Source organism: Sturnira hondurensis, unplaced genomic scaffold (genome assembly GCF_014824575.4).
Source record: "Sturnira hondurensis isolate 20B ecotype Veracruz unplaced genomic scaffold, ASM1482457v3 Scaffold0010428, whole genome shotgun sequence".
NCBI lineage: Eukaryota > Metazoa > Chordata > Mammalia > Chiroptera > Phyllostomidae > Sturnira > Sturnira hondurensis.
In genome coordinates, this window is record NW_028083059.1 from 13,320,222 (window position 1) to 13,347,395 (window position 27,174).

The following is a 27,174-nucleotide window of genomic DNA, read 5'->3' on the forward strand; positions in this document are numbered from 1 at the left end:
ATCTGGATCTATTAGATCCACTTATGTTCTACATTTTCGGGGGAAAAGGGCATGACCAAAAACTGTATGGCATTAAGGTGTTAGGACACAGCCGATATTTCAGTTCCACCTATTTATCAGCTGTGTAACTTTAATCAAGTTAACTTTTCTGAACCTTGGTTTCTAAAAAGCAGTGTTCATATTTACTGTCACAATTAGGGATTACACATACAAAGTAGCTGGTACACAGTAGTTTAGTAAAAGAAGCCTTTCTTCTCCAGTGTGCAGCATCCCCAAGTACCATGTACTATTGGATTGCCTTCATTTCAAATTTTGCTGTATAACCAAAACTTGTCTGTTATCACTTGTTCTTGAAATCAGTATGAATCTTACATTATGCTCTGAAAGGCAACCCTATTTATCTTGGGAGCTTACTCATACGAGTATTTCATTGCTTCTCAGAATTCCTCAAGCTTCAGTAAAGAAAAATGGAAAGAGTAGATAAACCCAGGAACTGTATCTAAATACCTCAAGTATATTTATTTAATAGTTTAAGACCACTTGACCATAATTCATAGACTGAGAATTCTAGATCTCTAAAATGCTTTAATAACTTTCTTGAGTGTTTTTCAAAGCATAACATTTGTAATTTGCGCAAAACACTGTATTCAACACAGTATGTGTTCTTCCATTTGCAGTGCTAACTTACCACATTAGAGATGTTCTTTTACTATACTGGGCCCATTTTTTTCCAGTTGCAAGTTACAGCAAATAGTGTAGGGGGGTTTTCCTTTGTTAGTGAACCAAAAAAGTAGGAACCCTCATGTCCAAGGACGTCTTTTAGGTACAGACTAATTGGCTTATTTTCCCATTGAAATGCTTTTTTAGGTAGTAATTTTGTCATTTCCGAATGACTTCAAAGTTTTTGTTTTATTGTTTCAAGTTCCACCAGAGACTCTTCATCTTTGGAGAATTACCAACATAGATAAATCCATTCGCTGCCTTGCTTTTGGAGAGTTCTCACATTTGTCTTCCGCCAACTACATTTGCAGAGGGTGCAATCTCACACTGAAAACATTTACGTGAAATGACTTTAGTAATTCCAACAATGTGTAATCCCTGCGTGTGGACATTAGTTTAATTTCTAACATGATATTTTTATATAAACTTTTAAATTTATCTTTTGTTTTTAAAAATCACTCAATATGAATATGGCAATATAAACTGAAATACCTAATTTTCTTATGAAACATAATAGAAATTTATTAAATATATATTTCTTAAATTTCTTATTTAATATATACCTTAAGCCTAATTCTTTATGAAGCATTGTGCTACATAAAACTGACCACTTCATTACCAATAAGGACAATGTTTTATTGAACAAATCTATGTACAGTACAAAAAATTTCTTGAAATGAGACACTATTGTTGACTTATTGCATCAATGGCTCAGTTTTAATTTGTACTCTTATAAAATGCAAAGTAAAATAATGTTCAACAAGGAAGCACAAATTCCTTTCTTGCTGAACCTGTAATTATCTTTCACATATTAACAATTCCAAAATGCATATGCAGCATTTAGTCATTCTGAAAAGGTGTTTTACAGTACCAAATAAATTAAAAAATAAACACTATTATCCCTTTTAGATTTTTAATCCATACAACAGCTTCAACCAAACATGAAAGGCTGAGCCTTCATGTGTGATTTAAGAAGAATCACAAGTTCGATGTTATAAATTATCTAGTCATTATATAACTGGCAGTTAAAAAAAAAAAAAGATTATGGCTGAAGCCCAAAGTACCAGTGTCCTTATCCACGGAGATTCCCCGTTTCTACATCCTCCATAATATCTGAGCAGCAAAAATTCAGATTTGCCGTTTTCTTGACCTTACTGAAATGTAACAAAGTATTTAATGTTTTGAAGGCAATTTTTTAAAATTTAAAAATAAAGGATTGAAACTTGGTCAATGTAAGATAACACATCCTCAAAAGAGTAGAAAAGAAAGAGAATAAACTGAGAGAAGAAAGCTTCCTTTTCTTCTGGATTCCAAATTAGAACTGCTGGAATGATGCGATTACTTTATAAATCATACATAAAATGTACACATTCTTTCAACAGAATTACTTCAGAAATACATTACGAGATTAGAACAATGTGGTCAGATAGAATTTTATAAGACATTCCTTGACTTACGTAAAAACCAATTTGAACTGTCTTTCAGAAAGTTTTCCCTCAGCAACACAAAAGTAGAAATAAAACTTCAAATTAAAGACAAAAAAATAACATTTGGAATATGTTTAAAACATCTTGATATGAAGTGCAAAATGAATGAAAATAATTTGTAGACACGATAGTTTCAACTTACAAAAAATAAGTTAAAATATTAATTTATAATTTTAAATGTATGGAATATGAAGCAGAAACTTTGTTTGAAAAAAACTTCATTGTCCAAATGAACTAGTTTCCAAACAGACTTTATTGCATGATTATTTTAGACTAAACTGAAATAGATTTCAGGTGTTATATTTTTAGTCTCAGCGAGTATGGAAAACTTAAAACTGACCTTAAAGAAATAAAAAAATCTAATTGATTTGTGTGTACTAGTGCTATTTAAATGTAAATCACACAGCCTAATATAGACTACATTTAAAAAAAGACAAAATTTTATTGGAATGGTATGACTGTCAATTGCATAGTAGTGAATGTCCAAGATAAATAAGTTAAAAAAATTGGGAAATTTTTTAGATGTCTGATCAATGATGACCTATCATGTCTTGAAAATCCTAATTTCATAAAATCTGGGTGTACCCTAGAAGAAATGTCCCACTTGCTTGCTAACTTCATTCAAGAAGCTTTAATATTCAAAGTATTTGGATATAGTAGGATCTGATGAGACTATCTACTTTGAACAAAAATCTGTCCACTGGAATACTGGAATATTCGGTTGACACGTACATTACTAGCTCAGTTTTTGAAGACTCTGCTTTCACATTTTCATTCATTTTATCCCTGCTACAGATTAACACACTGTTAGGTAAATGGAGGTCTCTTAACCTTCCTCTTTTAGAAAATGTACAGGTGTTGGGTTGGCCAAAAAGTCCATTTAGTTTTTTCCGTAAAATGACACATTTTTCATTTTTACCAATAACTTTATTAATTTGGATATTTTGAGTATATCACCTATCTTCCACATGTAGTGATGTTGGTTGTTTTTAATATCTCAATTTGATCACTATCAATTTCAACTGGTTTACCCAATGGTGGAGCATTGGCAAGAAACATCCAGACTTCACAAACCACCTTTGACACATTCCATCAGTCACAGCACCTTTTCCATACACTGCACTAGTCTTTTTTTGAATTTCAGTTGTATTATCTTTCTTGAAATGATAAAGCATAATATGCCAAAAATGTGTATTTTCTTCCACCTTCAATATTTAAATGGAAACACAAAAATTCACCAATTTTGATACCTTTTTAAAAAATGCATGCTGATACAACAGCTGTAACAATACAATTTAATAAAATTCCTTCCAATGAAGTTAAAGACAACTGAGCACTACTAGGACCACCTTACAGAAAAAACAAATGAACTTTTTGGCCAACCCAACAGAACATATCTGAGAGGGTATTTAAAAAACACTTTTTGTCGTAACAATTTATTGACAATTAAGTTAAAATCTTCCTTAGGAAAATTACTGGTTATTAAGGAAAATAAATGTGTCAATATAGCTTACTGTATTCTTGTGCAAATTTTTGTGTAAATATTTCCTTTCATATATATATATATATATTAAAAAAATTACTAATCAGACCAAATTCATCACTAATAAATATGAACAGATAAGTAGTATGGCTTATTTTATAATCAATTCTCCTAACTGAATAAAACCAATGAATTCTTGACCTGATTCTTAGCTTACATTTCTTATAGCCAGTTATTTTTATATGGCTGTACTTACATAACTCACATCAATGTCTATAGGACCTTACTATGAATCATCAAGCAATGTCCTAACACTACTCTATATACAAATAGAAATATCCCAGTGTGCTTATACCATTATTCACATTGAAGAATTTGTAATTCAGTGTTTTCCTTCAACTAGACAGTCTTTAATGGTCTTTGGTTCCTCCAATCTGTCCCCAAAGTAGTTGCTGGTACTTTTTTTGTTTAATTGACACTGCTGCCTTTTAAATACTACAATTCACTGGTATTGTAAGAATGGAAAATGGAAGGTTCTACTAAAGCACTGTTGTTTTGTTTTCTTTTGTTTTTTAAATTTTCAATGTTAGCATGCCATTCATTGAATCTTGACTTTTCTATTCAATCATCTGGAAACAAGTTACAATGTATTATGAACAGAATGGTGATAAGCCAAGTTTTATTTTCATGTATCGGTTTCTAAATTATAGTAAAGCAAATAGCAGTGATTCCTTAAACCATGTTTGACCAGAAGGAAAGGTCATAATCTGATTACGCATGACAAGAAAACAAATCCCATTTATAGAATACTTTATTGTAAACCAATCCCTCCCCTTTTTTAAATAACAGGTTAACTTTTCCCTTTCTGTAAGGCCATAGCTTATTTCTCTTTGACTAGTTGCCTGATTATGTTTTTCACATAAGCAAAACTGAACATGCTGCTATTAATCTCACAATTTTTTAAAAAATGTGGTTTTCTGGATAACTGGTACTTTGGGAGTTTTGAAATAACCCTTTTGAAATCTAACCCAGCACGTATCTTTGAGTTCATTCTGGACAATGTGCGTTGTCTTTATCTTTAGTAATCCAAGACCACTCTTAAAATTAAGGCCATCAGGGAAATAGCAAACTGATGATGCATTTTCTTGTAGTGCTTTTTTCACACTACTGCTTGATCAACAGATCTTTCTCAAACATTTTTATCAGGCACCTGTAAAAGAGAACATGTCTATTAATTCAAATATTATAGATGTTCATGTGGAATTCTAAGTCAGATCTGTTTATTTATACTCTTACGCATTCAAAGAATACTGATTATCAGTAGAAAGACCAGCTTCTCTTTTTCTTTTTTTGGTTTTTCAATTACTTTCTGACTCTAAAGTTTTTGTAAGGAGGCTCAATTTCACTTGGTTTAAATTCTAGCATGCAAATGAAAAACACTTCCATCATAATTACTTTTTTCTAGAACTTTAATTACATGAAACTCAGAATGAAGAAAAGCCTCAGATAACAGTGAAAGAGTATGGTCAAAAAGTATCAAAAACCTGCGTACAAGTTCTGGCTCCCACAAGTTCATATGCCTGTGCCTTTGCAAATTACTTAACTTTTGTATTTGACTTTGATCTATAAAACAGGAATAGTAATATCATCTAATTGTGCTATAAAAATGTTAACTTTTTAACCTCAAAGATCTATGGCATTTTCTACTTCTACAGATATACCTACTAAGAAGATAGAAGACTTACTTTCATCATCTGAATCAAATCCAAAGAGTGCCTGACATTTCTTTTGTGCAAGGTGAGCCTCAAGTGCTTCTGCATTACAGTAGGTGGTCAGGCATTTGCCACATCTTAGTCTTTTCACTGACTTTCTACAAATGTTATCTTGATCAGAATAGGCATCTATTCTATCAGTCAGAAATTTTCTGCGTTTTGGCATACTAAGGTACCGTTCATCAAGGTAACTGGGAGGCAATGGTCTGACATACGGCTTTGATAAAATTAAGCCATATGAAGTATGTTCACTGGTCGGATTTGGTTTAGATGGTGCCTGAGATACTGGTGGGGTACTGAGTTCTTGTGGTAGAACACTGGGTAAAATGGAACCATTTTCTGTCCTGATTCTATTTGTATCAGTTTTCAGAGCAGGATCTGATGAAACTAAAGGTGTCTGTTCTATTCCACTGTGTCCATTGATGAAATCACTAATATTACAATTATTTTCAGAATTTGGCTCTATGTCAGGCATCTTTTGGTCTATTGAGCTTATATCAGAAACAGTATCATCATAATGTTCATTTCCATTCTGAACTAAATTGTCTGTCTTCTTTTCCATACTTTCTATACATGTCTTTGGTTCTGTAGAATCTTTCCTTGATTTGCTAGTAGAAACTGGCAGACTGATAGCTTGTTTCTCATTTCTAGATGAGTCTTTTTCCTGATGATTAGGATTTGAGTCTGTAAGAACATCCCAAACAACTGCTTCACTTGGTTGTGCAGATGATTCTGGTGTTTTACTTAAATAGTGCTGAGCTTCATGTTCATATAACAGAGGAAGATCTTCAAAAAGCTCATGGCATTCCGGGAAACTACACTGAGCTTGAAATATCCTGTGACTTTTTGTGTGTTGAGCAAGCTGGAATGGCAGCTTAAATGACTCATTGCAATTAAAATGCAAACAAAAGTACACATTTGGATAGCTGTGTCTGTTAAGGTGATCTATAAAATGCTGAGAATCTTCAAACTGCCTTTGACAAAATTTGCATTTTCCTTTGCTCCACTTCATTACAGTTTGCCGCACATTCAAGTCAGTTGGATGTACAGTCCTTGCATGTTTATTTAGAAATCCAATTCTTTTAAATATCCTGACACAGCCAAAAGCAGGGCACTTAAAGTTTCCTTCTTGATCTGTATCATATATGTCTTTTGGATGACACACAGTTCCATTGATTTTATGAAGTACTGAGGTTTCTTGATTCAGGTCATAATCGTCTTCAAAATCACCTTCTTCATCCTCTTCCTCCTCATAGTCATCCTCAAATATAGGTAAAGGCTCTAATAGATTATTTATGTAAGTATCAGTACTGCCATTTTCCATGATGTTTTCAATAGCATTTTCTGATACACTTATGGGAATTTCAGTGAATTCAGCCACATGTGCGGGGATGACTTCTTCATTTCTATCACTGGAAGTAGTAATAGTTTGTACTTCCAAATCTTTATTATCAGAATTCTCATTTTCAAGTGAAATTAAAGAATTGTAACAACTTATTTCTCCCAAAGCAGGAATTTCCTGATCCTCCTGTTGAGCTGCAGCAATTTGTTGTCTTTGTATTTTTTTAACATGATTCTTTAAATGCTTCTGCATAAGTCCTCTGTTTCTAAATTTCCTACCACATATTACACAGGAAAAACTGCCCTTTTTCTGATGAGCCTGGGCATGCCTTACAATGTGACCACCTAGAAATTCCTTGTTACATAACATACACCGATGTCTTGGGACATTGTGATCTACTTTAGTAGCATTAAGAGCTGTAAGGTTTTTCTTTGTATTAACATGGCCTTTAGGTTGGGCTCCAGATATATCATCAGGATCAAGCTCTCCAGTGCTCTGATCTGTCAGAGAGTCACCTAAATCTTTCTGTTTCACTGTCTTTCTTAGATCACCTGTAGAATTTTCCAGTGTATTTTCATTTAGAAATCTAATTGCTGATTTATCACTTAGTAATGCTACACAGTTTTTCTTAATCATTACGAAGTTCCAGAATTCAGGATCAAAAAACAATCCCTTTTTTAAAATTGGAAGTAATTCAAAACGAACACGATTTTGAACACTACTAGTGCCTTCATTATATTCTTCATCAGGGCGTTTGTAAAGTTCTTCAACTGTATGATAAGCTTCCAAGGAGCGCTCAAGAAAAAATATTGAGAGTGCACAAATCCTGAGGATCTCCAAATCATTTGGCAAAAAATGTGCAATTGTTTTATAAATTAGACATTTAGTTTTAGGATCATCATGAAGGTCTAGTTGTAGAGCACAACCACATATTTCAACACAAATTTGTAAGCCTTCTTCTTCAACCTGTAAAAAGAAAAAACATTACTACTAAATACATTTTTAAAATATTACAATAACTAGTTTACCTTTTAAAAATACAACCCTAAAGTGAAAGCTAAAATAAACACATTTTGCAAATGTGTAATTTCCCTCAGTAGCTAGCCTTAATTCTTAGTAGGTAGCCTGAACTCTTATTTAACTAAATTTGAGAATCTGAAAAAATAGCATTTTCACTTTTAATTTACTTAATTTGCAAATTTGTCAAACATTACTAACCATAATAAAAAATGCTTCATAACCTTATGGTGATTTAAAATACAAAATACTCTGTAAACTTAAGAAAATTAACTTTCTTATTTTAGGTATTAATCTCATTCTGTGGTAGAAGGGTTACATTATATGAATTTCATCACATTTATCAATTTTTGATGTAAAAAATAGACTTAAAAAAAGGGCTCTGGCTGGCGTAGCTCAGTGGATTGAGCATGGGCCTGCAAACCAAAGATCGTGGTTCGATTCCTAGTCAGGGCACACGCCTGGGTTGCAGGCCAGTTCCCAGCAGGGGACGCACAAGGGGCAACCATACATTGATATTTCTCTCCCTCTCCTTCCCTTTCCCTCTAAAAATAAAATCTTAAAAAAAAATAACTGCTTATGGAAACTCTTTCATAAACCTGCACTATTTAATTAATATTATTTAAACAAATAAGGGAAGAAATGTAGGCCACATGAAGAGGGCCATTACAATCTTTCCAAATCTAGTAAGGTAACAGAATAATGAGCCTACTGGAAGTCACTAACAAAAGTATTTGAGTTTTGAAATTTTTACTTATGACTCAAAGATAAACTGCATCAGCTTTTACTCAGGAATTTGTTGTCTATCCACCCTAATTCAAGTTATAAACAATGCTGCTAGTGATTTGAAATGATCTAAATACCTGTTTGAACAGAAAGAGGTACAAATAATGTCTTTTAAATTGTGTGTGTGTGTGTATATCATACTACCTACATATGGTGTATTACAGAAGAGGAAAGAGGAAGACACTTTACCATCCTTATGTCCATTTAGTCCTTTACATGTTCTGCAACCCTGCTTAACTACTTACAGCTTCACACACAGACCTTAACATTGTATATCATATTCCCACTTTACCTAGCTGGTACATTCTGACACATCTCCTATTCATTCTTTGGCAGTTCTATTCTGAAAAGTTTTTCCTCACGGTTCATTCTGGTCCCTGCCCTGGGGTAGAGTTAAGCATTCCCCATTCCTTCTACTGGGAATAACTTACACCTTTTTCTAAAGAGCATGTATATATTGTTTTATAATAACCTGTTTATGTCCCTACCCCCCTACTTTTAATTATTAAATTCCTAGGAATTTTCGAATTCCTAAATAATACAGTATCTCATTTTTCATATCCTCCTATGGTTAACAGAGAAGTTAGAATATAGTGACTTTTGAATGAAATCAGATCTATTCCACTGAGTTAGTTTTCTCCTATCAATCCATCATTTGCAGTTTGAAATCCTTTACTGAATTCAAATTTCTAATTATCTGTTACACTTAGATAGTTCCACCTAGATTTTCCAGATATAACAAATTCAAACTTCACTGCTTCAAAAAAAATTCCTTCTTTCTCTAAAGTTCTGTTTACATTCTCCCTTTTGCCTCATGAAGTTATAATGCACCCAACTGCCCAAGTTTAAAAACTTCAGGATCATCACAAAGGACAAAAGGAGATGGGACACTTTCCTTACCTGAAATCCTTTCAAACTTCCAATATATTTATAGACTGAAGTTCCAACTTTTAATGTAGAATCCAAGTCCCTTTAGGATCTCCAGCAACCCTCCCTTAATTCCTACAGTCCCTCCAATTAGTTTCATCTTCTACATACCTCTCCCAGGTTTCTCTGCTACACTATTAATGTCACTAAACAGTTGTGAGATAACAATAACATGAGAAAAGTGGTCTGTAAAATGCAAATATTAGTACTATCCTCATCTATCATTCAAAACCCAGCTTAAAGCATCTTCCTTTGTGAAGCCTTTTCAGATATGCCATCTGTGTCTCCTTCTGAACTCATGTGGTATTGTGCCTCCTTTCATAGTACTGAGGCATGTAAGTGACCTATTCCATTAGATAAAAAACTTTTTTTAAGTACAGTGTAAACAGTTAAGTACATTTTAAACATTTATTTCATCTTTGAATTTTTCCTTTTATAATGTATTTTTAGGTTGACTGGACTTGTGAAAATAAGAAAGCTTTCTGATAATTCGCTGAACTTCCCCAATGTTATAAACTTTAGCAAAGTCTCTTAATGTTTGGTGCAAATGAGAATCACATGTAAAAACATATCTAGATACATCTTTTATTTTTTGAAAGAAGTTTTACAGATTATTCTGATGCACCTTAAATGTTGAAAGTATTTTATGACATAATTTATTTGTTTTTCCTCCTTTTTTGGTAGGGAGAGAGGTTAAATTTAACAATACATTTGAATGACATCTCGCTATTTAATGGTGAAGCTATTAAGGCTATTAGCAAAATAAATAGGAAATAAAAAAATACCTTGATATAACACTGTCAACTCTATGTCATGGGAATATGATTACTATATGGTCATATAGCTAATGAGTGATGTGATAATGAATGTCATAAGTGCACAAATAAAAGAAAATAATAAAATATATTACTTAATGGATGCCTCCTTATGTAACCTGCATAATGATTCAGTTAAAATGTAGGGTAGCTTTATCTTGACTATCTTTGTATTTAAACTTTTTAATATTTAGAGAGAAAAGTTAAAGGACTGACAGGATCCATTTTCATGTCTATACAAGTCATGTAGAATTGTACTCACTTGTAGATGGCCCATGAAAAACTTGCTTCAAGACTATTTTTAAAAACAGTTAATGGGTTTATACTATTTAAACACTCTAAAAATTTGTCCTTAAGTTTCAAAAATGCCTTGTATTCATGGTTTCTTGAAGCTAAATACCAGACTTAAAACTATGAGCTATATTTCTTTATGACAGTGAGCAGGCATTGTCTACAGATAAAGTTCATCTGCAAATTAAGAATCTACTAGAGTGATAAATTTATTTAATTATATATCATCTTCAAATTTATAGTCAAATAAATTTTTTCATAAGAGATTCAAGTTTCACTGAGCTGTCATTTAATTTGAATTTAAAATGAAGGAGTAAATATATCCTATTTACCTCATCTTTAATGATTTTCATGAAAGGAAATATGACTCTCACATTAGTTGCTGTTCTTAAAAGTTGGTAGCATTGATCTACAAAAACTTGTTTTGAAGGATTAGACTTAAGCTGAAGTTTACTCCATATGAAAATCAACTCCCTGTAAATGAGAAAAAAAGAGAAATATCAAAAATACAGTTTATTGAAATGCAGACATTAGTTATCTTTAACTGATTCTTTGGCTGAGATACATACAAAGTGGGTATAAATGGACATTATGTTAACCCCAAGCTACTACTGCTACCTATATGGAACTAATAAAAGCTGGTGGGGGGAAATTTCAGAAATTGCAATTTTGCAGTGGTAAGGAATGAATTTCAATCACATGCTGACAAACCTAAGGCATATCTAGTAGTTGATCAAAATAAATTCTAATCCAAATGTACCAACATTACATAAAAAAATAACTTTAGCCATTAATTAATACCCTACTTGCCAATTTAGAAATCAGTGCTATAGACTTTATGCAAAAAAATAACTCATATTTTTCATTTTCAATTTATTAAGATATCAAAAGTGCTACAGATCCAAAGTTTAAATATATTATAGTACTAATTCTGAAATATTTTAGATTATCTGCTCTTCCATTAATATGTAGACTTTCAATATATACAAGCTATGGACCATTTTCTAAAAATATGGCTTAGGTTATTATATGAAGCAGTGGGCTTTGTGGGAAAGAAAATTATAAGATATAATTGATATATTTGGATATCATATTTTAGCAAATTAGAATTCTTTAAATATATCATTAGTTACATAAAGCATCATAATATAAAAAGTATTAAAATAATTGATGACAAAAAATTTTTCAAGTGACTTACTCAGTATGCTGAGTATGCCCAGCATATACAACTATTAAATCTAAGGGCAGCTTGATTGCTATCATGAAGGTATGAACAGTCTACTTAAAGAGACAATACAGAAAACACAAAACAGAAAATAATGGCAAGCAATGTATTATCAGTAAAAAACAAAATTCCTCATATTTCATACTGGCTGTGTGGTGTCCATAAGTTTCAGAACACCACCAACTTTTCTTTTCTTCTCTTTTTTTGCATATGTACTCCTATGGAAGCTCACTGGGTTTCACATCTTGTTCCCAAATCTGTAGTTCTGATTTCTTTACCAATTTCCATGTCTAGGCATATTTCAATTAAGATTGCTTTCTGTCACCATAACCCTATCAGGACAAATAATATTCCTGCAAAACTGACAGTCTTTTCCTAGATCAGCCAATGACACTTAACATTCCTCTAACCTGTTTAAACTATTCATTTTTCATTCTTTCCACTTTGATTATATTTTTTCCCCAGAGCCATTCTTCTTCATGTACCATCTTAGGCCCTTTAATTTAAAAAAATTTTAATATTTTATTTATCTTTTTAAGGAGAAAGAGCGGGAGAGAAACATCATTGTGTCATTGCCTCTTACGCATCCCCCATTGGGGACCTACCCTGCAACCCAGGCATGTGCCCTGACTGGGAATCGAACCAATCATCCTTTGATTTGCTGCCCACACTCAATCCACTGAGCTACACCAGCCAGGCCTAATTTTATGTGTTAATAATTCAATAGGGTTCCAAACTGATCTGTTTCCACCTTCCAGACTATGTCATTTAATACGTATTCTAGATGCCATATAGTGTCAGTAGCAATGGAAACATGGATTTTGAAATCAGAAGCATCAGGATTTGAATTCTGGGCACTCTTCTACACTGGTCTCCTTACAGTTAATTTATTCCCATTTTTGTTTATGTTGGTTGCTCTTCTTGGAAAGTAGTTCTTTATTTCTAAGATGAGCTTATCTTTCAATGTCCATACCAAGTGCCTCTTCACAAAAGCCTTCATTAATACCCCAAAGTGGTAATTACTTCACCACAGTCTTTATCCCTCTTATTGATTTCATGCCTTTCATATATTTCCTCGCTTATATTTTATAGATCTTGTTTCCCTATTAATACATTATAAATCTCAATGATACATTGTATCATTGTATGGCAAAAACATAGTAGTGGCAAAAACATGAAACTGGGAATGAGAGATACCTAAATATCAATAGGGTGTTGTATGCTATCACCAGGCATGGCATTACCAAGTTTACAGCGAGCCACCTTTTTCTGGCGATGCCTTAATACACAAGATTGGAACCCCAGTAGCCATATCTCCTATGTGACCCTTCTCACCCTCCTTAAGATACTAATTCAAGAACACAAAACTGACACCAGTCAGTTTAAACTCTAGAATGTTCTCAACTCTAAACTGTGAATCATGGGGACTGTTGACATTCCTTCTGGTCTGCAATGAGAGACTAGAACCAACTGACATAAAAGAGAAACAAAATTTTTTTAAACCCTAGCTATCTTAAGTGTCCCTGGTAGCACTTCTCTTTTGAGGACCAGCTATATCCCTGTCCTTTTTGTCACTTATGCCATATGCCAGTATCTTTCCAGTAAATACAGGCATACCTCATTTTTTTGCACTTTGCTTCATTGTGATACACACATGTTGTGTTTTCTTACAAACTAAAGACCCTCCACAAGTAAAAGATTATGAGTTGCTTTACCATGATACTCCCTGTGTTGTAATACTCACTGTACTGTGGTGACTGGAACTGAACCTGCAGTATCTCTTAAGGAATGCCTATACTATTACATTTTCCCTAAACTAGTTAGATGCTGAAAAAGACATGGCATATCTCTGCAACAGATTTAAAAACAAAAAATGATACTTGGAAATCATGGCAAAATATTCCATTCAATATTATACAAATGAATATGTTTAACATATTAGAAATGTATATATTTATTCTCCAAGTTATTCCAAAATATAATTTGAAACTCCTTAGAGAGACATTATCAAGGTACAATATGTTTTTCTGAAGAGAGATCTTATCTTTGTTTCGGTTAACTCAGGAGGAAAGTTGGTAAACCAAATATAATACCAAGGTCTTAATAAATTTGCCAGGAGAGGACTACCAATATAGATCTTAGCTTTCTAGCAGGCAAAGCAGCAACATGGTTATGAAGCTCCATGACTGAACTTACAAGAGGAGTCTCAGGGTTTACTTGTGCACTGGATTTTGAAGAACACAAGCAAAAAACCAAAACACCCTAAAAACCACTAATAGGGGATATTTTAATGAAACTTACATTTTCTTTTCAAACAGAGGTTCCTTTAGAAAACAGCACCAATTTGGTGTAGATATTTACCAGATAGCAAGTACTAATAAGATCATCAAATTCATCAAGTTATGTAGCTGAGAACAGGCTATAACAGGCTCTACAAATTAAAGCTCAGTGGTTGTGAGTCAGGCTACCTGGGTTTGTATCCTGGCTTTATCTACTAGTTGAATGGCATTGATACAATATCTACCCCATAAAATTGTTGGAGTAAGTAAGATAATGCACATATATATATCAAAGACTATAGGAAGCACTCAGCAACTAGTAGCAGCTGCTATTACTATTTGTTTGTTTGTTTGTTTAGTGATAGTAAGAGAAATAAAGTTAGTAGCTTACTCCACTAGCTTGAGATGAAACAAAACTGGACTGTGGATCAGGTCCTGTTCTCAAAGAATCCAGATACAGGGTAAGCTGATCACAGGGAAGGCCAAGATGAAAAAGACAACACAGACCTGTAAGCTAGAAGGAATCCTGCTTCTTCAAGTTACAGTGAAAATCAACTTTTAGAAAAAGGATTTCAGCATTTAGAAATATAGAGGAGAGGTAGAAGAAATAAGAGGGCAGACCATCAGAACTCAGCCTACTTAGAAGAAAGGACGAAGAAGCAATCTAAAGATTCCTTTACAGTTAAGCAGCTGGGAGTTGCATTACCCAGCTTCTGTTCTCGGAGGGTAACTGTGGCTAGGAGCAGGAAAGATAAGTACTGTTCTATTTTAAGGTCCCTTCTTAGAGAACAGAAATTGGTTAGTCAAGAAAAGAAGAAAATTAAATGCTTTCCTCTTTGTTGTTGTTTACACGTGATTCCTTTCTTTTAAAAAGCATATTAAAATGAAAAGACTGAGGATATCCAGTTTAAATAGTTTAATATAGCCAAGAGCAGAGAACAATCCGATCCCTATCATAGGAAAAGATCTACTATAATAGTTATGAGTATATTGTTTGGGAATAACTACGTATCAAGAAATGATAATACTAACTGTATGTATGTCATACCACTGCCTCCTGATCCCCTCCTCTATTTGAAATCCAACTTACTGGGTAAATTTTTGAATAAAACTTATATAATCTAACTAAAAATATACTCTCCTAGAAAATAAAAAATAAAAAGTATACTACTCTCCTAGGAAATTAATACCAGAGCTGGATCTAGAAACGGAGATTCTAGATCTCCGTTTCTAGATCCAGCTCTGTTACTAATTAGCTTTTTTACTTTATCTCTTGGTCTGAAGATTTTAATCTGTAAAACAAGAAGATTAAATGAGTTTGGCTTTAAATCTCTTTCAAGCTATTGCTTTAAATATTTAAAATTCAAAAGCATTTATTAAATAATATTTATAACCATATCATTTCAGATTATTCTGTTCCTCAAATGAAACATAATTTTCCTTTAAAAATTAATGAAATGTCAAAGTGGTATGGTGTGTGTGTGTGTGCGTGCGCACGCGTGTGTATGCTGGGAGGGGGGATCAGAAGTTACTAGAATCTTCTATAATTATTATTCATGGTTTCACCTGATAGCATTTGAAGGGTAGATACTAAAAACACTCTCATATCACATTCTAAATTACATAATTGCTAAACTTGATGCTTCATATATCCTACTAATAACTTTGACATAATTCTTATGTTTTAAAAAAACTAATACACAATACCATTTGCATTAGCACTTAAGAAACAAAATACATAGGTATAAATTTAACAAATATGTAGAAGATTTATATGAGGAACACTAAAACTCAGGTGCATTAAATAAGTCAGAGAACTAAATAAATGGAGAGATTTTTTCAGTCTAGGAAGAAATAATATTGTAAAAATGCCTGTTCTTCCCAACTTGATCTACAGATTTAATGCAATCCCAATCAAAACCCTAGCAAGTCACTTTATGGATACTGACAAACTGATTCTAAAATTTATATTGAGAAGTAAATACCCAGAATAGCTAATGCAATACTGAAGAAGAACAAAGTTGGAGGACTGATACACCTAACTTCAGGACTTTAGTATAAAGCTAAATTGAGGACACTTCTGTTTTATCAGAAGAATAGACAAATAGATCAATGGGACAAACTAGAGAACCCAGAAATGAACCCACATAAATATAGTCAATTGAACTTTGACAAAGGAACAAAGACAATACAAAGGGTAAAGGCAGTTTTTTCACCAAATGATGCTGAAACAACTGGGCATCCACATTCCAAAAATATAAATCTAGACACAGACCTTATAACATTCACAAAAAAATAACTCAAAATGGATCACAGACCTAAATATAAAATGTAAAATTATAAAACTTCTAGAATATAATATAGGAGAATACCTAGGTAACCTTAGGTATGGTGATGCCTTTTTTGGCACAACACCAAAGATACAATCCATGAAAGAAGTAAATGATAAGCATGACTTCATTAAAATTTTAAAAAATATATGCTCTGTAAAAGATAGTATCAAGGAAATTTTTAAAAAGCCACAGACTGGGAAAAAATATTTATTAAAAACACATCTGATAAATGACTGTTATTCACAATATACAAAGAACTCTTAAAAGTCAACAATAAGAAAACAAGCAACTCAAATAAACAGGCCAAAACCTTAACAGAAACCTCACCAAAGAAGATATACAAATAGCAAGAAAGCATATGAAAAGATGGTCCATATCATATGTCATCAGGGAAAATGCAAATTGTAACAATAGATATATAGATACCACTATACACCTATTAGCAGGGCCAAAATCTAGAACCCTGACAACAAATGGTGGTGAAGATGAGCAACAGGAATTCTCATACATTGCTGTTAGGAGTGAGAAATGGTACAACCATTTTGGAAGACAGTTTGGCAGTTTCTTAAAAAACTAAACATATTTTTACCATATGTTCTAGCAATCATTCTCCTTGATATTTACCCAAAGGAGCTGAAAACATATCCACACAAAAACCTAAACACAAATGTTTATTATAGCAGCTTTGTACCTAATTGCCAAAACTTGGAAATAACTAAATGCCCTTCAGCATCTGAATGGATGAATAAACTGTGGTACATCCAGACAAGAGAATATTATTTAACACGAAAAAAAAAAGAACCATCAAGCTATGAAAAGACACGGAGAAACCTTAAATGTATATTAATAAGTGAAAGAAGCCATTTTGAGAAGGCTACACATTGTATGATTCCAACTATATATTCTTCTGAAAAGGCAAAACTATGAAGACAGTAAAAAAATCAGTGCTTTCCAGAGGTGGTGGTCAGAAAGAAAGATGAACAGACAGAGCACAGATGATTTTTACAGCTGTGAAAATACTCTGTATGATAGTATAATGATGAATTATGTCATTATTTACTTGTCTAAACCCATAGAATATAGAACACCAACAGTTAACCAAAACATGAACTGTGACTTTGTGTGATCATGATATGTCAGGGTAGGTTCAACCTTGGTAAAAATGTACCATTCTGGTAAGTAATATTGATATGTATGTGTGGAAGTAGGGGGAATATTGGAAATGTCTATACCTTCCTCTAAATTTTGCTGTAAACATAAAACCACTCTAAAAAACTAAGTCTCAAAAAAAAAAAACCCCACCAAATTTCACACTCCAAATTTAATTTAAAACATAATTGTTTCATTAAAGCACATACCTTAAACATTTACAGTATCAATTACTGGTACATGATCATTCTCTTTTTTAACTGTTAGGTCTTACTATTGCTTTTTGCTTAACAGTTGCACTTAACTTTTTAAAATCCAAACTCTGCTAACCAATTCTCCTTCTGTTCCCCATCTTATTTCAATTTTGACATTAGGAACACTTACCAGATACAATACATGTCTCCATTCTGGAGCTGTGAAATAAGAAAAGATTCACAGAGTTGCAAGGCTAGTACAGTTTTGCCTTCTTTTTCAGTGTTACAGATGATATCAATTCCACTCTTACAATCAGTTTTCAATAAATGCTATAAGAGGAAAAGAAAAGTCAGTTTATATCATTAAAAAATCTAAAAAGCTAGCTTTGGTAAATGTTTAAACATTCAGAAGAAATTAGATTTCTAGTTTTCTTCTATGAAGACAGATGAACTGTACAGAAAAATTCTCGTGGTCTCATTGTTTTTTACTATATAGAACCTACAGTGTACAATGACTACTTTTAATCTCATTAATGTCCATACTTGTAGGTAAGTAGGGTCCATATTAGGAAAGATTCTTTCATCTTGAAAAAACAAAATAACAAAGATGAAATTTAATTTATTAGTAATTTACTTAAAAGGCAAAATCATATTGCTTCTCAGTTTTTATTTGATCTCTGTAACACCAGAAACTCAACATAACGCTTATTAATGACTGTTTTGTTAATTTTATCATTTATTAATGTCAGATTTTGTCTAATTCAACATAAGCTTAAAGAATGGTGCCAAAGAGAACACATATAGATAATGTAATCTAAAAGCCTTTATATTATTACTACTAAAAAGGAATTTAACAAGAATGGGCTACATTTTTTTTAATTGTAAGGTTAAAATAATGACAGGAAAACAAAATCTTAAACAGTACCTCCTGGAATAGCTGATCTTCTACAGGTGACATAAATAGACATGTGAAGAGTGCTTGATGAAAATATAAGTCTTTGCTGATTTCTGGGTGATTTATACAAGATTTAATAAGAGCCATTGCTTCAGGTATGCGTTCACAAGCAATTAGGTATCTGGCACGTAGTTCAAAGAATAGTGGATTTTCAGAACTTAAGTATTTGTTCACTACGTTAAAAAGAGAACAGATTCATATTACTCTCAAGAAAGATTTTCTCAAACTCTTGATTGTTGTTTGAAACTTTAGCACCAACACATGACACCTAATTAGATTAAGTGGTTAATTAAATAGCATTTTCATAGAGTTTGTGAAAAAAAATACACAATTATATGATTGGAAAAATAAATGGAAAGAACAGTGACAACAAAACAGTGTTCAAGAAATATCTGTTGATATCTTCTCAGTATAAGAAGTAAAAAGCAAAATAAAAAACAAACCTGAAATATTCTTTATTCAGATCACTAATATGTTAAAATATTTCAAATAACATTGGGTCTGGAATTTCTAGCCTATGATTACTACTTCATCATCTTAGTGCTCAATATTTTCATTACTGTTAAGATGAAAAGAATGAGTCTTAATTTGTCATTAAAACCACATCAATTCATATTAATTATAGAGAAATAAATCTGAGTTAATGAAAAGACTACTTATTAATATATGCTCATGTATCAGCAGAATAATTACTAAAAATACCTGTTTTTACACAATTTAAGAGTATACAAACACCTTTATCTACATATTTATTTAGACCTAACAACAACCTTATGACAGGTATCAAAGTATCCATTTTATAGATCACAAAACTGAGTCTTAGAGAGGTCAAATGACTTGCCCAAGGACAAAAATTAAGTGGCAAAGCAGGAACTGGAACCCATATTCCATGATTTTGGACCCCAAAGTATTTTAATTAGTTATATATATTTAATCATTAGCTTCTAAAATGCTTATGAGTGATGTTTTATTTGGGCTTCAACGTTTTCCTTGCAAATCTGTTTCCAATGTATGATATACAGACACTGAGTTATAAAGTTAATGCAAAGATAAACTTTAGTTTTTACCCTAATGATCGACAATGAGAGAATAGTCATCCATATTAATGAGGAGATATGTCAATGTAAGTATGAAAGGGCTATCTGTGTATGAAGAACTATACATATATATATTAAGGCCATCAGACCTCACAGCAACCAAGTATGTTTGTTCTAGCTCCTATTCAAAGAAGCCTTTTTAAAAGCTCCCAAAAGCCAAACTTTCTTTTCCTCTTTTCGGGGCTCTTTGTCTACCTGCTGTCTCCTCTAACCCCATTCTCCAGTCTCCTCATAGTTTTCTTCAGTCTGTCACCCTTGCCTTACCTAATTGACTCTTTATACCTTTCTTCAATAATCCAACTTTCCTCCTCAGTTCTAGCTGCCTCTGTCTTCAGTTCTTTTATTCCTTCCCCAGTCTCCTTTGTATCCCTTGGTATATATCACTATATCACTGTCACATATATACCTTAGCCCTTTTCTGCTGGTCTTGTCCTACCTCCTAGCTCACCCCACAACTTTCCACTACTTCTGCTAGCCTTTTCACCTCTCACGTGTGTGCCTTAGGCCTCCACACTTGTATCTGGGTTGGCTTGCTCTTAAACCCAAGAATCGTAGCACTTTCTCCACTACACTCTACTCACAGTCTACCCCCACCCCTTACCCTGGGAAAGAACCTAACCTGCTCAGCACAATTTGTAGTATGAAGTATCTTTCTCACCGAACCAAGGTCTGAATGGTTCCAAAGCTGAGAGTTCTTGTCTTTCCTCTTTGGCCAGCTTATAATTGCACTCCAGAGGCTCTCTCTGTGCTTTCAAATGGGTTCTCCAGTCCTGTGTTTATTCGCTACTGCTAAGCTTACTTTCTAAGTTTTGGGAATCAAAAATGTTCTGTGGCTCAGGAATAATATGGCAAATAATATACATGTATATTTTAAATAATTTAATAAATATATATATTTAATAATTTACTAGAAGGAGTTGACAGAGCCTCCTTCTTCAAAAGAGAATTTTGGTCCACAGGAACCACTGTGCTTCTAGGTTTGAGAGGAGGTAATGTCAAAGAAGTATGCAGTTGGAAAGGGGATAAGAGAACATTTAACTTCATTAATGGATCAAGTTCGGGAAATATTGTCCTATAGTATTTGTAATTCAGATTTACTTATTTAGTTAGTCACTCATTCATCATGTGGTCATTCAATCAATCAACATACACCTATACCTAACACTGGGCTAGGTATAGGATATACAGTAGTGGTGATAAAAATTGGACAAGTTCCAGCCCTCAGTTTCCTGTATGAGGGAGATCTCATGTGCTTTAAGCAGGGAGTTTTGTTTCATTTTGTTTAAAAAGGGTGTTCCTACTTAAATAGATTTTTAAAACATAACTGAAGAGACAAAAACAAATGAACTCTCTAACATCTGAACAAATAAATGTGTTAACATTCTGAATGCCCATTAACATGAGAAATTACTAGAAATAAATGTACCTCAGTCTAGTCTAAAAGTCACTCTTAGAGCAGGTTAGTACACCAAATTAAACACACTTCATGTGAAAAAACATAACTCTTACTCAATATTATAAAATAAAAATCATTTTAATTTCTGCTCTAATTAGAAAGTTAAACTGTTTGCTTCTCACAAATGGTGGTTTTGATTTTGAGTCTCCTGAAGTACCTATCTCCTGAGATGCTGGCTGGGCTTTAAGAACAGCTTGCAACACTGGATCTTCCCATGGGCCACCATCTCTAATGATTCGAGTCACCAGTTCCAGATTCACATTTCCATATCTGCGGAGGTGATTCTGGCATTCCTAGGAGAGAAAAATCATTTTGGCTTTATGAATTTAAAGGGGTTAAAAACTAAACTTGAGCATCATTGTCAATAAAATGACTGATGGCCAATGAGGCAGCTATTAATATAAAAGAGAACGGATTGCTGAGTAACCTAAGTAGGGTGTCAAAACCCCAGAAGTACACAAATCGACTTTAATGCCAAAGGTTACACAGTTTCTACATAATGGATTTAGGAAATCCCATTCTATAGGGATGAAGGGTAACCTAAGAAAAAAACTTAAGGGATGCATCGTTTCTAGAAAGAGGATCACATTACAAAAACATAAAAAACTTAAGGGATGCATCATTTCTAGGAAAAGAACCAGGTTGCAACAATGTAAAACTTAAACGCTCACTTAAATTTACATGAGAGCTCATAAATTTCCGTTAATAGGAAAAGCAAGAGCCCTGACAATGAGAAGGGGATAGTGGGGTCTAATGCAGACTTTGGTTGACAGGCAGACTTAGGTGCCCTGCCCCAATCCAAAATGTGGAAGAAGGCTGAAAGATGAACATTCTATTCCACTTTGTTGTGTTAAGTACATTTGTAGTCTTGGGATGAATGGAAGGAAGTCATTGTGTAAATCATTTCTTGGAAGAAATGACAGGCTGAAGGAATGAATACAACCTATATGAAGACTTTGCATTAGGTTTAAGATTATAATGTATTGATAAGTTGGGCATTAACTGAAAATTTGACTATGCATATTCTGGGATTTTTTAAAAAGATATTTGAAATGTTTTTAGAGACTCTGATATCTTAGACTTGTGATTATAATATGAATTATGTAAAAGAAGTCTGTAAGCAATATTTAATATTTAGAAGAACTTGGTTTACTGAATTGATAAATTTGATTAATCAGATTTAGATTTACAAGATTTAATTGTTTGACTATGCTTTTTGATTCATTATTTTGTTCAGTGTTGTGTTCTAAAATGTTTCAGAGTATTTAATTTGGTAATTAAAAAGATTAACTGAGGGCCTAATGAAGTTAATAAATTTATTTTTAAATGCATAAATAGAGCTTAAAGCCTTAAGAAAAATCTAGATATTAAAATTGGTAATGTTAAAAATTTGAATGAACTGCAAATCAATTAAAACAAACAACTGTCAGAATTTCTTTCTGTATTCAGGAAAAAAAGTCCTCAGGCATTAAAAATTAGTAACAGTCACAGGCAAAGCTTCAGGATAAAATGATATACAGGGGTGGGCAAAAGGAGGTTTACAGTTGTAAGTACATGAAACAAAGTTTATTCTTGTATTACTATTAATTATTGTATTATTTATTTGTATTACAACTATAACTTACTTTTGCCCACCCCTGTATATAGTCACAAATTTTACTTATTGGATAAATCACCAAGCTACATATTCAAGTGACAATAAACACTTTGCTTTTATTGAACTGTCATGTTGTTTCATCATTCAAACATTGCAAAGTGATATCTATGTCACTTCACATTCTTTGTTAAAATATATAAGAGGTTTTGTTTTATAAGACAGCAAAGCAATAGAAGAAATCAAATTTCAAGATAAAGAATCATTCAGTCAAAGAAGTCAAGGTATCCTTAACTCAAAACATGGAAGTAAGTATCATCTAAAAGTCATTTAGGACATTCCCAAATTAAAAAGCAAGCAAGCAAAAACAAAACAAAACAAACCCTATAAACAGTGGGCAAGTTACTTAACCTCTCTGTGCTCTTTCATTTGATCCCTCTGCAAAAATACTAAAAACACCACCTTCATAGGATTGTTGTGAGGATTAAATTATAAACGGTATTAAAAAGTGCTTGGTACAATGCCTGATATATAATAAGCACCAAAAAAAAAATGAGAGCTACTACTTCTAGTGTATTTTAACATTTTGAGTAACTATTTTACTTTACGATACCCAGTCGCCTCAGCATAAAATTAATTTCTACATTTCCATGTGTCAGCATGCTACAGCATTAAAAAAATAAGAGATAAAGTTATTGATCAGCTATGCCTTTTTAAAAAAATGCATCACATGGAACAAGTAATGATTTGTGGCAACAGCTTCATGGTTAAAAACAATCATCAATTTCAAACCTCAAGGTAAACAAACCCCTAAATTACACTAGACACATATGTTGGTACCCCTAAAATTCAAGATGGCTTTTGTTCTAATCAAAGCACAAGAAATAAGGTGAGTGGATGCTTGCCCTTAAATCACTGGTGAGCTTTAGCAATGCTGCAGAGCCCTCGGACATTCCATCTTTCTAGTTGTGTTAGGGTAAGTGAGGCACCAATCATATAGCTATTAACACCATGGGACCTATAAATGGACTTAGGGCGATGTCCAGATATAGTGAAATAGGTCTATTGCTAATGTCCTAAACTTGGCTGAAAATAAGAAACACCTGGAGGTCTTGTTTAATAACAAATTCCCAGGGCCCAGTTCAAACCTACTGAATTGAAATTTCTAGTGGAAAGCCCTTATGATCTATCTGTATATCTACCAAGTCTTACCCCACAGTCAATTTTGGCATACTTTTTTCATTGCATTTCCTACAGTTAGTATGTACTTTTATAAATATTCATACTGTAAATTATATTGTATTCCCACCAATCCTTCCACTAAAAATTAGAAAATTAAGTTCATTTTTGTAAGATAAAAATTATAAATGAGTTTTGTATGTGTGTGTGCACACTTACTGAGTCCAAGGACACCATATTTTGGAGACCACTTCTATGAGAAATAGCTTTGGACAGGAAATTAAGATTAAATAAATATTTTATTTTGTTCTATTTTAAAAGGCACAGGATAAAAGAGAACAAATAAGTTGGTATCTTTTGTCCCCTCCTTTCTTAAATAGTATAGTGGATTTGGGGGATGGTATTCAATCTAAAAGCCTTCAAAGTGAAACAGGAAACACTGAAATCACTGTAGAATTCACAGCCGATCATTTTTAGAGTATATGTACATACTATGGTCTTTATTTTTTTAAGAACATTTAATTAATTAAAGATTTGGGCCTATGTATTAACCTAACCCTTTACTAAGTCATCTGTCTGCTGTCATTGATACCCAATGCACTGTGCTAAAAATACGGGGGTAGGCAAAAGTAGGTGTACAGTTTTTCATATAGAAAAAGGACAATAATAAATAAGTAATACAAGAATAAAGTTTTTCTTATACTTACAGCTATAAACCTATTTATGCCCACCCCATATAATTCCCTCAGAAATTTCCACTCAACCTTATGTCATTGCCTCACTCTTGTTTTGGTATCAATGTGGCATAGGTTTAATGTTTTATTTTTTAAGATTTTTCTTCCCGGAATTCATTGCCACTTTGCTGAACTCTAGTTGGCCAGTAGAACCTGTCTGTGAAGGTGCAGATCAGATCTCTGCCATTCTGCGTAACTGATCTGGACCTTTGGTCAGCTTACCACAGGATGAAAGTCTTAATGCTCCAACTTTATATTTAAAGGCCGCTGGATTTACCTACCTACCCAGTCAGCTGTTAATAAACATCATGAGGTCTTCTCTCTAGTCAGGTCCTTTCCATGTCTCTCAAATTTATCTTCTACTTTCTTGCCTATGCTTTTTCTCATATCGTGGTCTTGCTCCTGGAACTTCAGGTAAACCTATCTAAACCTTCCGTAAACCTAATTAAATCCTTTCCTAACTTTCTTTCCACAGTCTCACTTTTCCCTGAGAAGTCCCCACTAGCTCCCTCAATCCATAATAAATTTAATTCCTTCTGGTAATTCCTGCGCTGGTAGAGTACTGAAGATCTCTACCAGTGCAATCTTCTGGTGTTTACCCCATAAGAGAAAGACCTTGCTTTATTTAATGTTAACATCTTAATTCCTAGGTAGTTAAAAGCCAGAGAATTGGGGAAGGAAAAGTGTACCAAAGAAGATATATTTTCAATAATAACTTTTTAAATCAAAATTGGGTTTTATGGAAATACATGTTAAGTAGAAGTACTATGCATTATCTGTCTTACACTAACAAAATACAAGTTTCTGAGTAAAATTATAGAATACCATAGTCATATTCATTCATAAACAAGTTATTGTAACAAATCAAAGCAAAAACATAAAAGATCTTTAATTTGGTTAATTTATAAAAACAAAGCCTTTACAATACACTAAAATATACAATACTTGAAATGAGATAACAATGATCATGATATCTTTTATTATCACTTTCATTAATTATCTTAGAACAAAGCACTTCAAAAGTTGTAAAATTTAAAGATGTGACGCAGTTTTCTTTTACAAAAAGAAAATTATCACATATTTGCTGGGGTTTTTTTGTGGTTAAGTTCCTGAGAAGTATTCACCTAATGATTCAGAAATAATAGATACTCTAAACTTTATACATATAAAATAAAGACAGTATAACAATGAAAAAGTTACTACTTTTCAAAAAACATTCTTATGGAGAAAATCATTTTAAATGAATGTTTAGAAGTGTTTGCATCAATAATCAGTGTCACCTACAGCGCTGACTGGTGTGGCTCAGTTGGTTGGGTGCCTTTCTGCAAAGTGTAGGGCTGGCAGTTCAATTCCTGATCAGGGCACATACCTAGGTTTCAGGTTTGTCCCTGGTGCTTGGGGCACGTGTGAAAGGCAACTGATCAATATTTCCGTCTCACATTGATGCTTTTTTACCTCTCTTTCTCCCTCCTTTCCCTCCTCTCTAAAAATAAGTAAAATTTTTTTCTAAAAAGTCACTTATAAAGAAAACTTGTATCTATGCCATTAAAAAAAGTTAAACTAAAATTTTCTATTGAAAAATCTTTCAGCTGGATCATTTTAAATTCATTTGTTGAAAATGGTTAGTATTCAAGAAAACACTGACTGTAGGAACAATGAACATGTAATACTGAAATTTCAACAAAACTCTAAAAATTTGGTAAAAGGCATTTCAAACAGAGAAACATTATTTTAGAAATGAATTTTTTCCATGAAAATCTACCAAAGGTATCTTTTTTACCTATGATAGCGATTAAAACCAAATATCAAAGTAAACTAAATTTAAAATCAGACTTTGAATTATTATATAACCAAGTATTACAATTTTTCAAAAATAAAGCATATTCAATCACAGTGGTACCATTAAAGTTTTTACACTGTTAAATATTTTATTTTTATCCTTTTAAAATGTATTTTTGTTTCATAATGTATATAGTATTAGTACAGGTACATAAATAATAAATACACATATAATGGGGATATGTGCTCAAATCTCTTTACCAAAACAAAACAAAACAAAATAAAACAAAACAAAACCTAGATGAGTAAGATATCACAAGTCTGCAAACTCCTGGTTTTAGGTATTACTTGTATTTATATTTGTGTTTGGAATCAGATATAAAACTCTTTCTGTTGATCTTAAGATCATGTCAGTTCTTTTTTATTTTTTTTACATTTTTTAAAGAGATTTTATTTTATTTATTTATTTTTAATTTTTTAAATATATTGATTATACCATTACAGTTGTTCTATTCCCCCCTTCATTCCTCTCCACCCACACACTCCCTCCCCCACCATTC

At 32.7% G+C, this 27,174-nt stretch overlaps 1 protein-coding gene and 1 long non-coding RNA gene across 4 annotated transcripts in view; one reads left to right on the forward strand and one right to left on the reverse strand.

The window, feature by feature from the left end:
• Window positions 1-27,174, forward strand: part of LOC118995864 (uncharacterized) — a 38,076-nt gene that overhangs the window by 843 nt on the left and 10,059 nt on the right. The window contains exon 2 of the long non-coding RNA XR_005068368.1: window positions 5,406-5,487. This is a non-coding gene — a long non-coding RNA (uncharacterized LOC118995864). The remainder of the gene's footprint in view (window positions 1-5,405; window positions 5,488-27,174) is intronic.
• The window catches only part of ZNF654 (zinc finger protein 654), an 80,711-nt gene continuing 57,889 nt past the window's right edge, over window positions 4,353-27,174 (reverse strand). For 2 of the 3 annotated variants that reach the window (XM_037059004.1, XM_037059006.1), the window contains 5 exons: window positions 21,486-21,621; window positions 18,746-18,948; window positions 18,011-18,150; window positions 10,973-11,114; window positions 4,912-7,770 (listed from right to left, as the gene is read on the reverse strand). In XM_037059004.1, the coding sequence (XP_036914899.1) occupies window positions 5,374-7,770; window positions 10,973-11,114; window positions 18,011-18,150; window positions 18,746-18,948; window positions 21,486-21,621 (3,018 nt within the window). In that variant the 3' untranslated portion in view covers window positions 4,912-5,373. The other variant, XM_037059005.1, reaches the window with a different exon arrangement.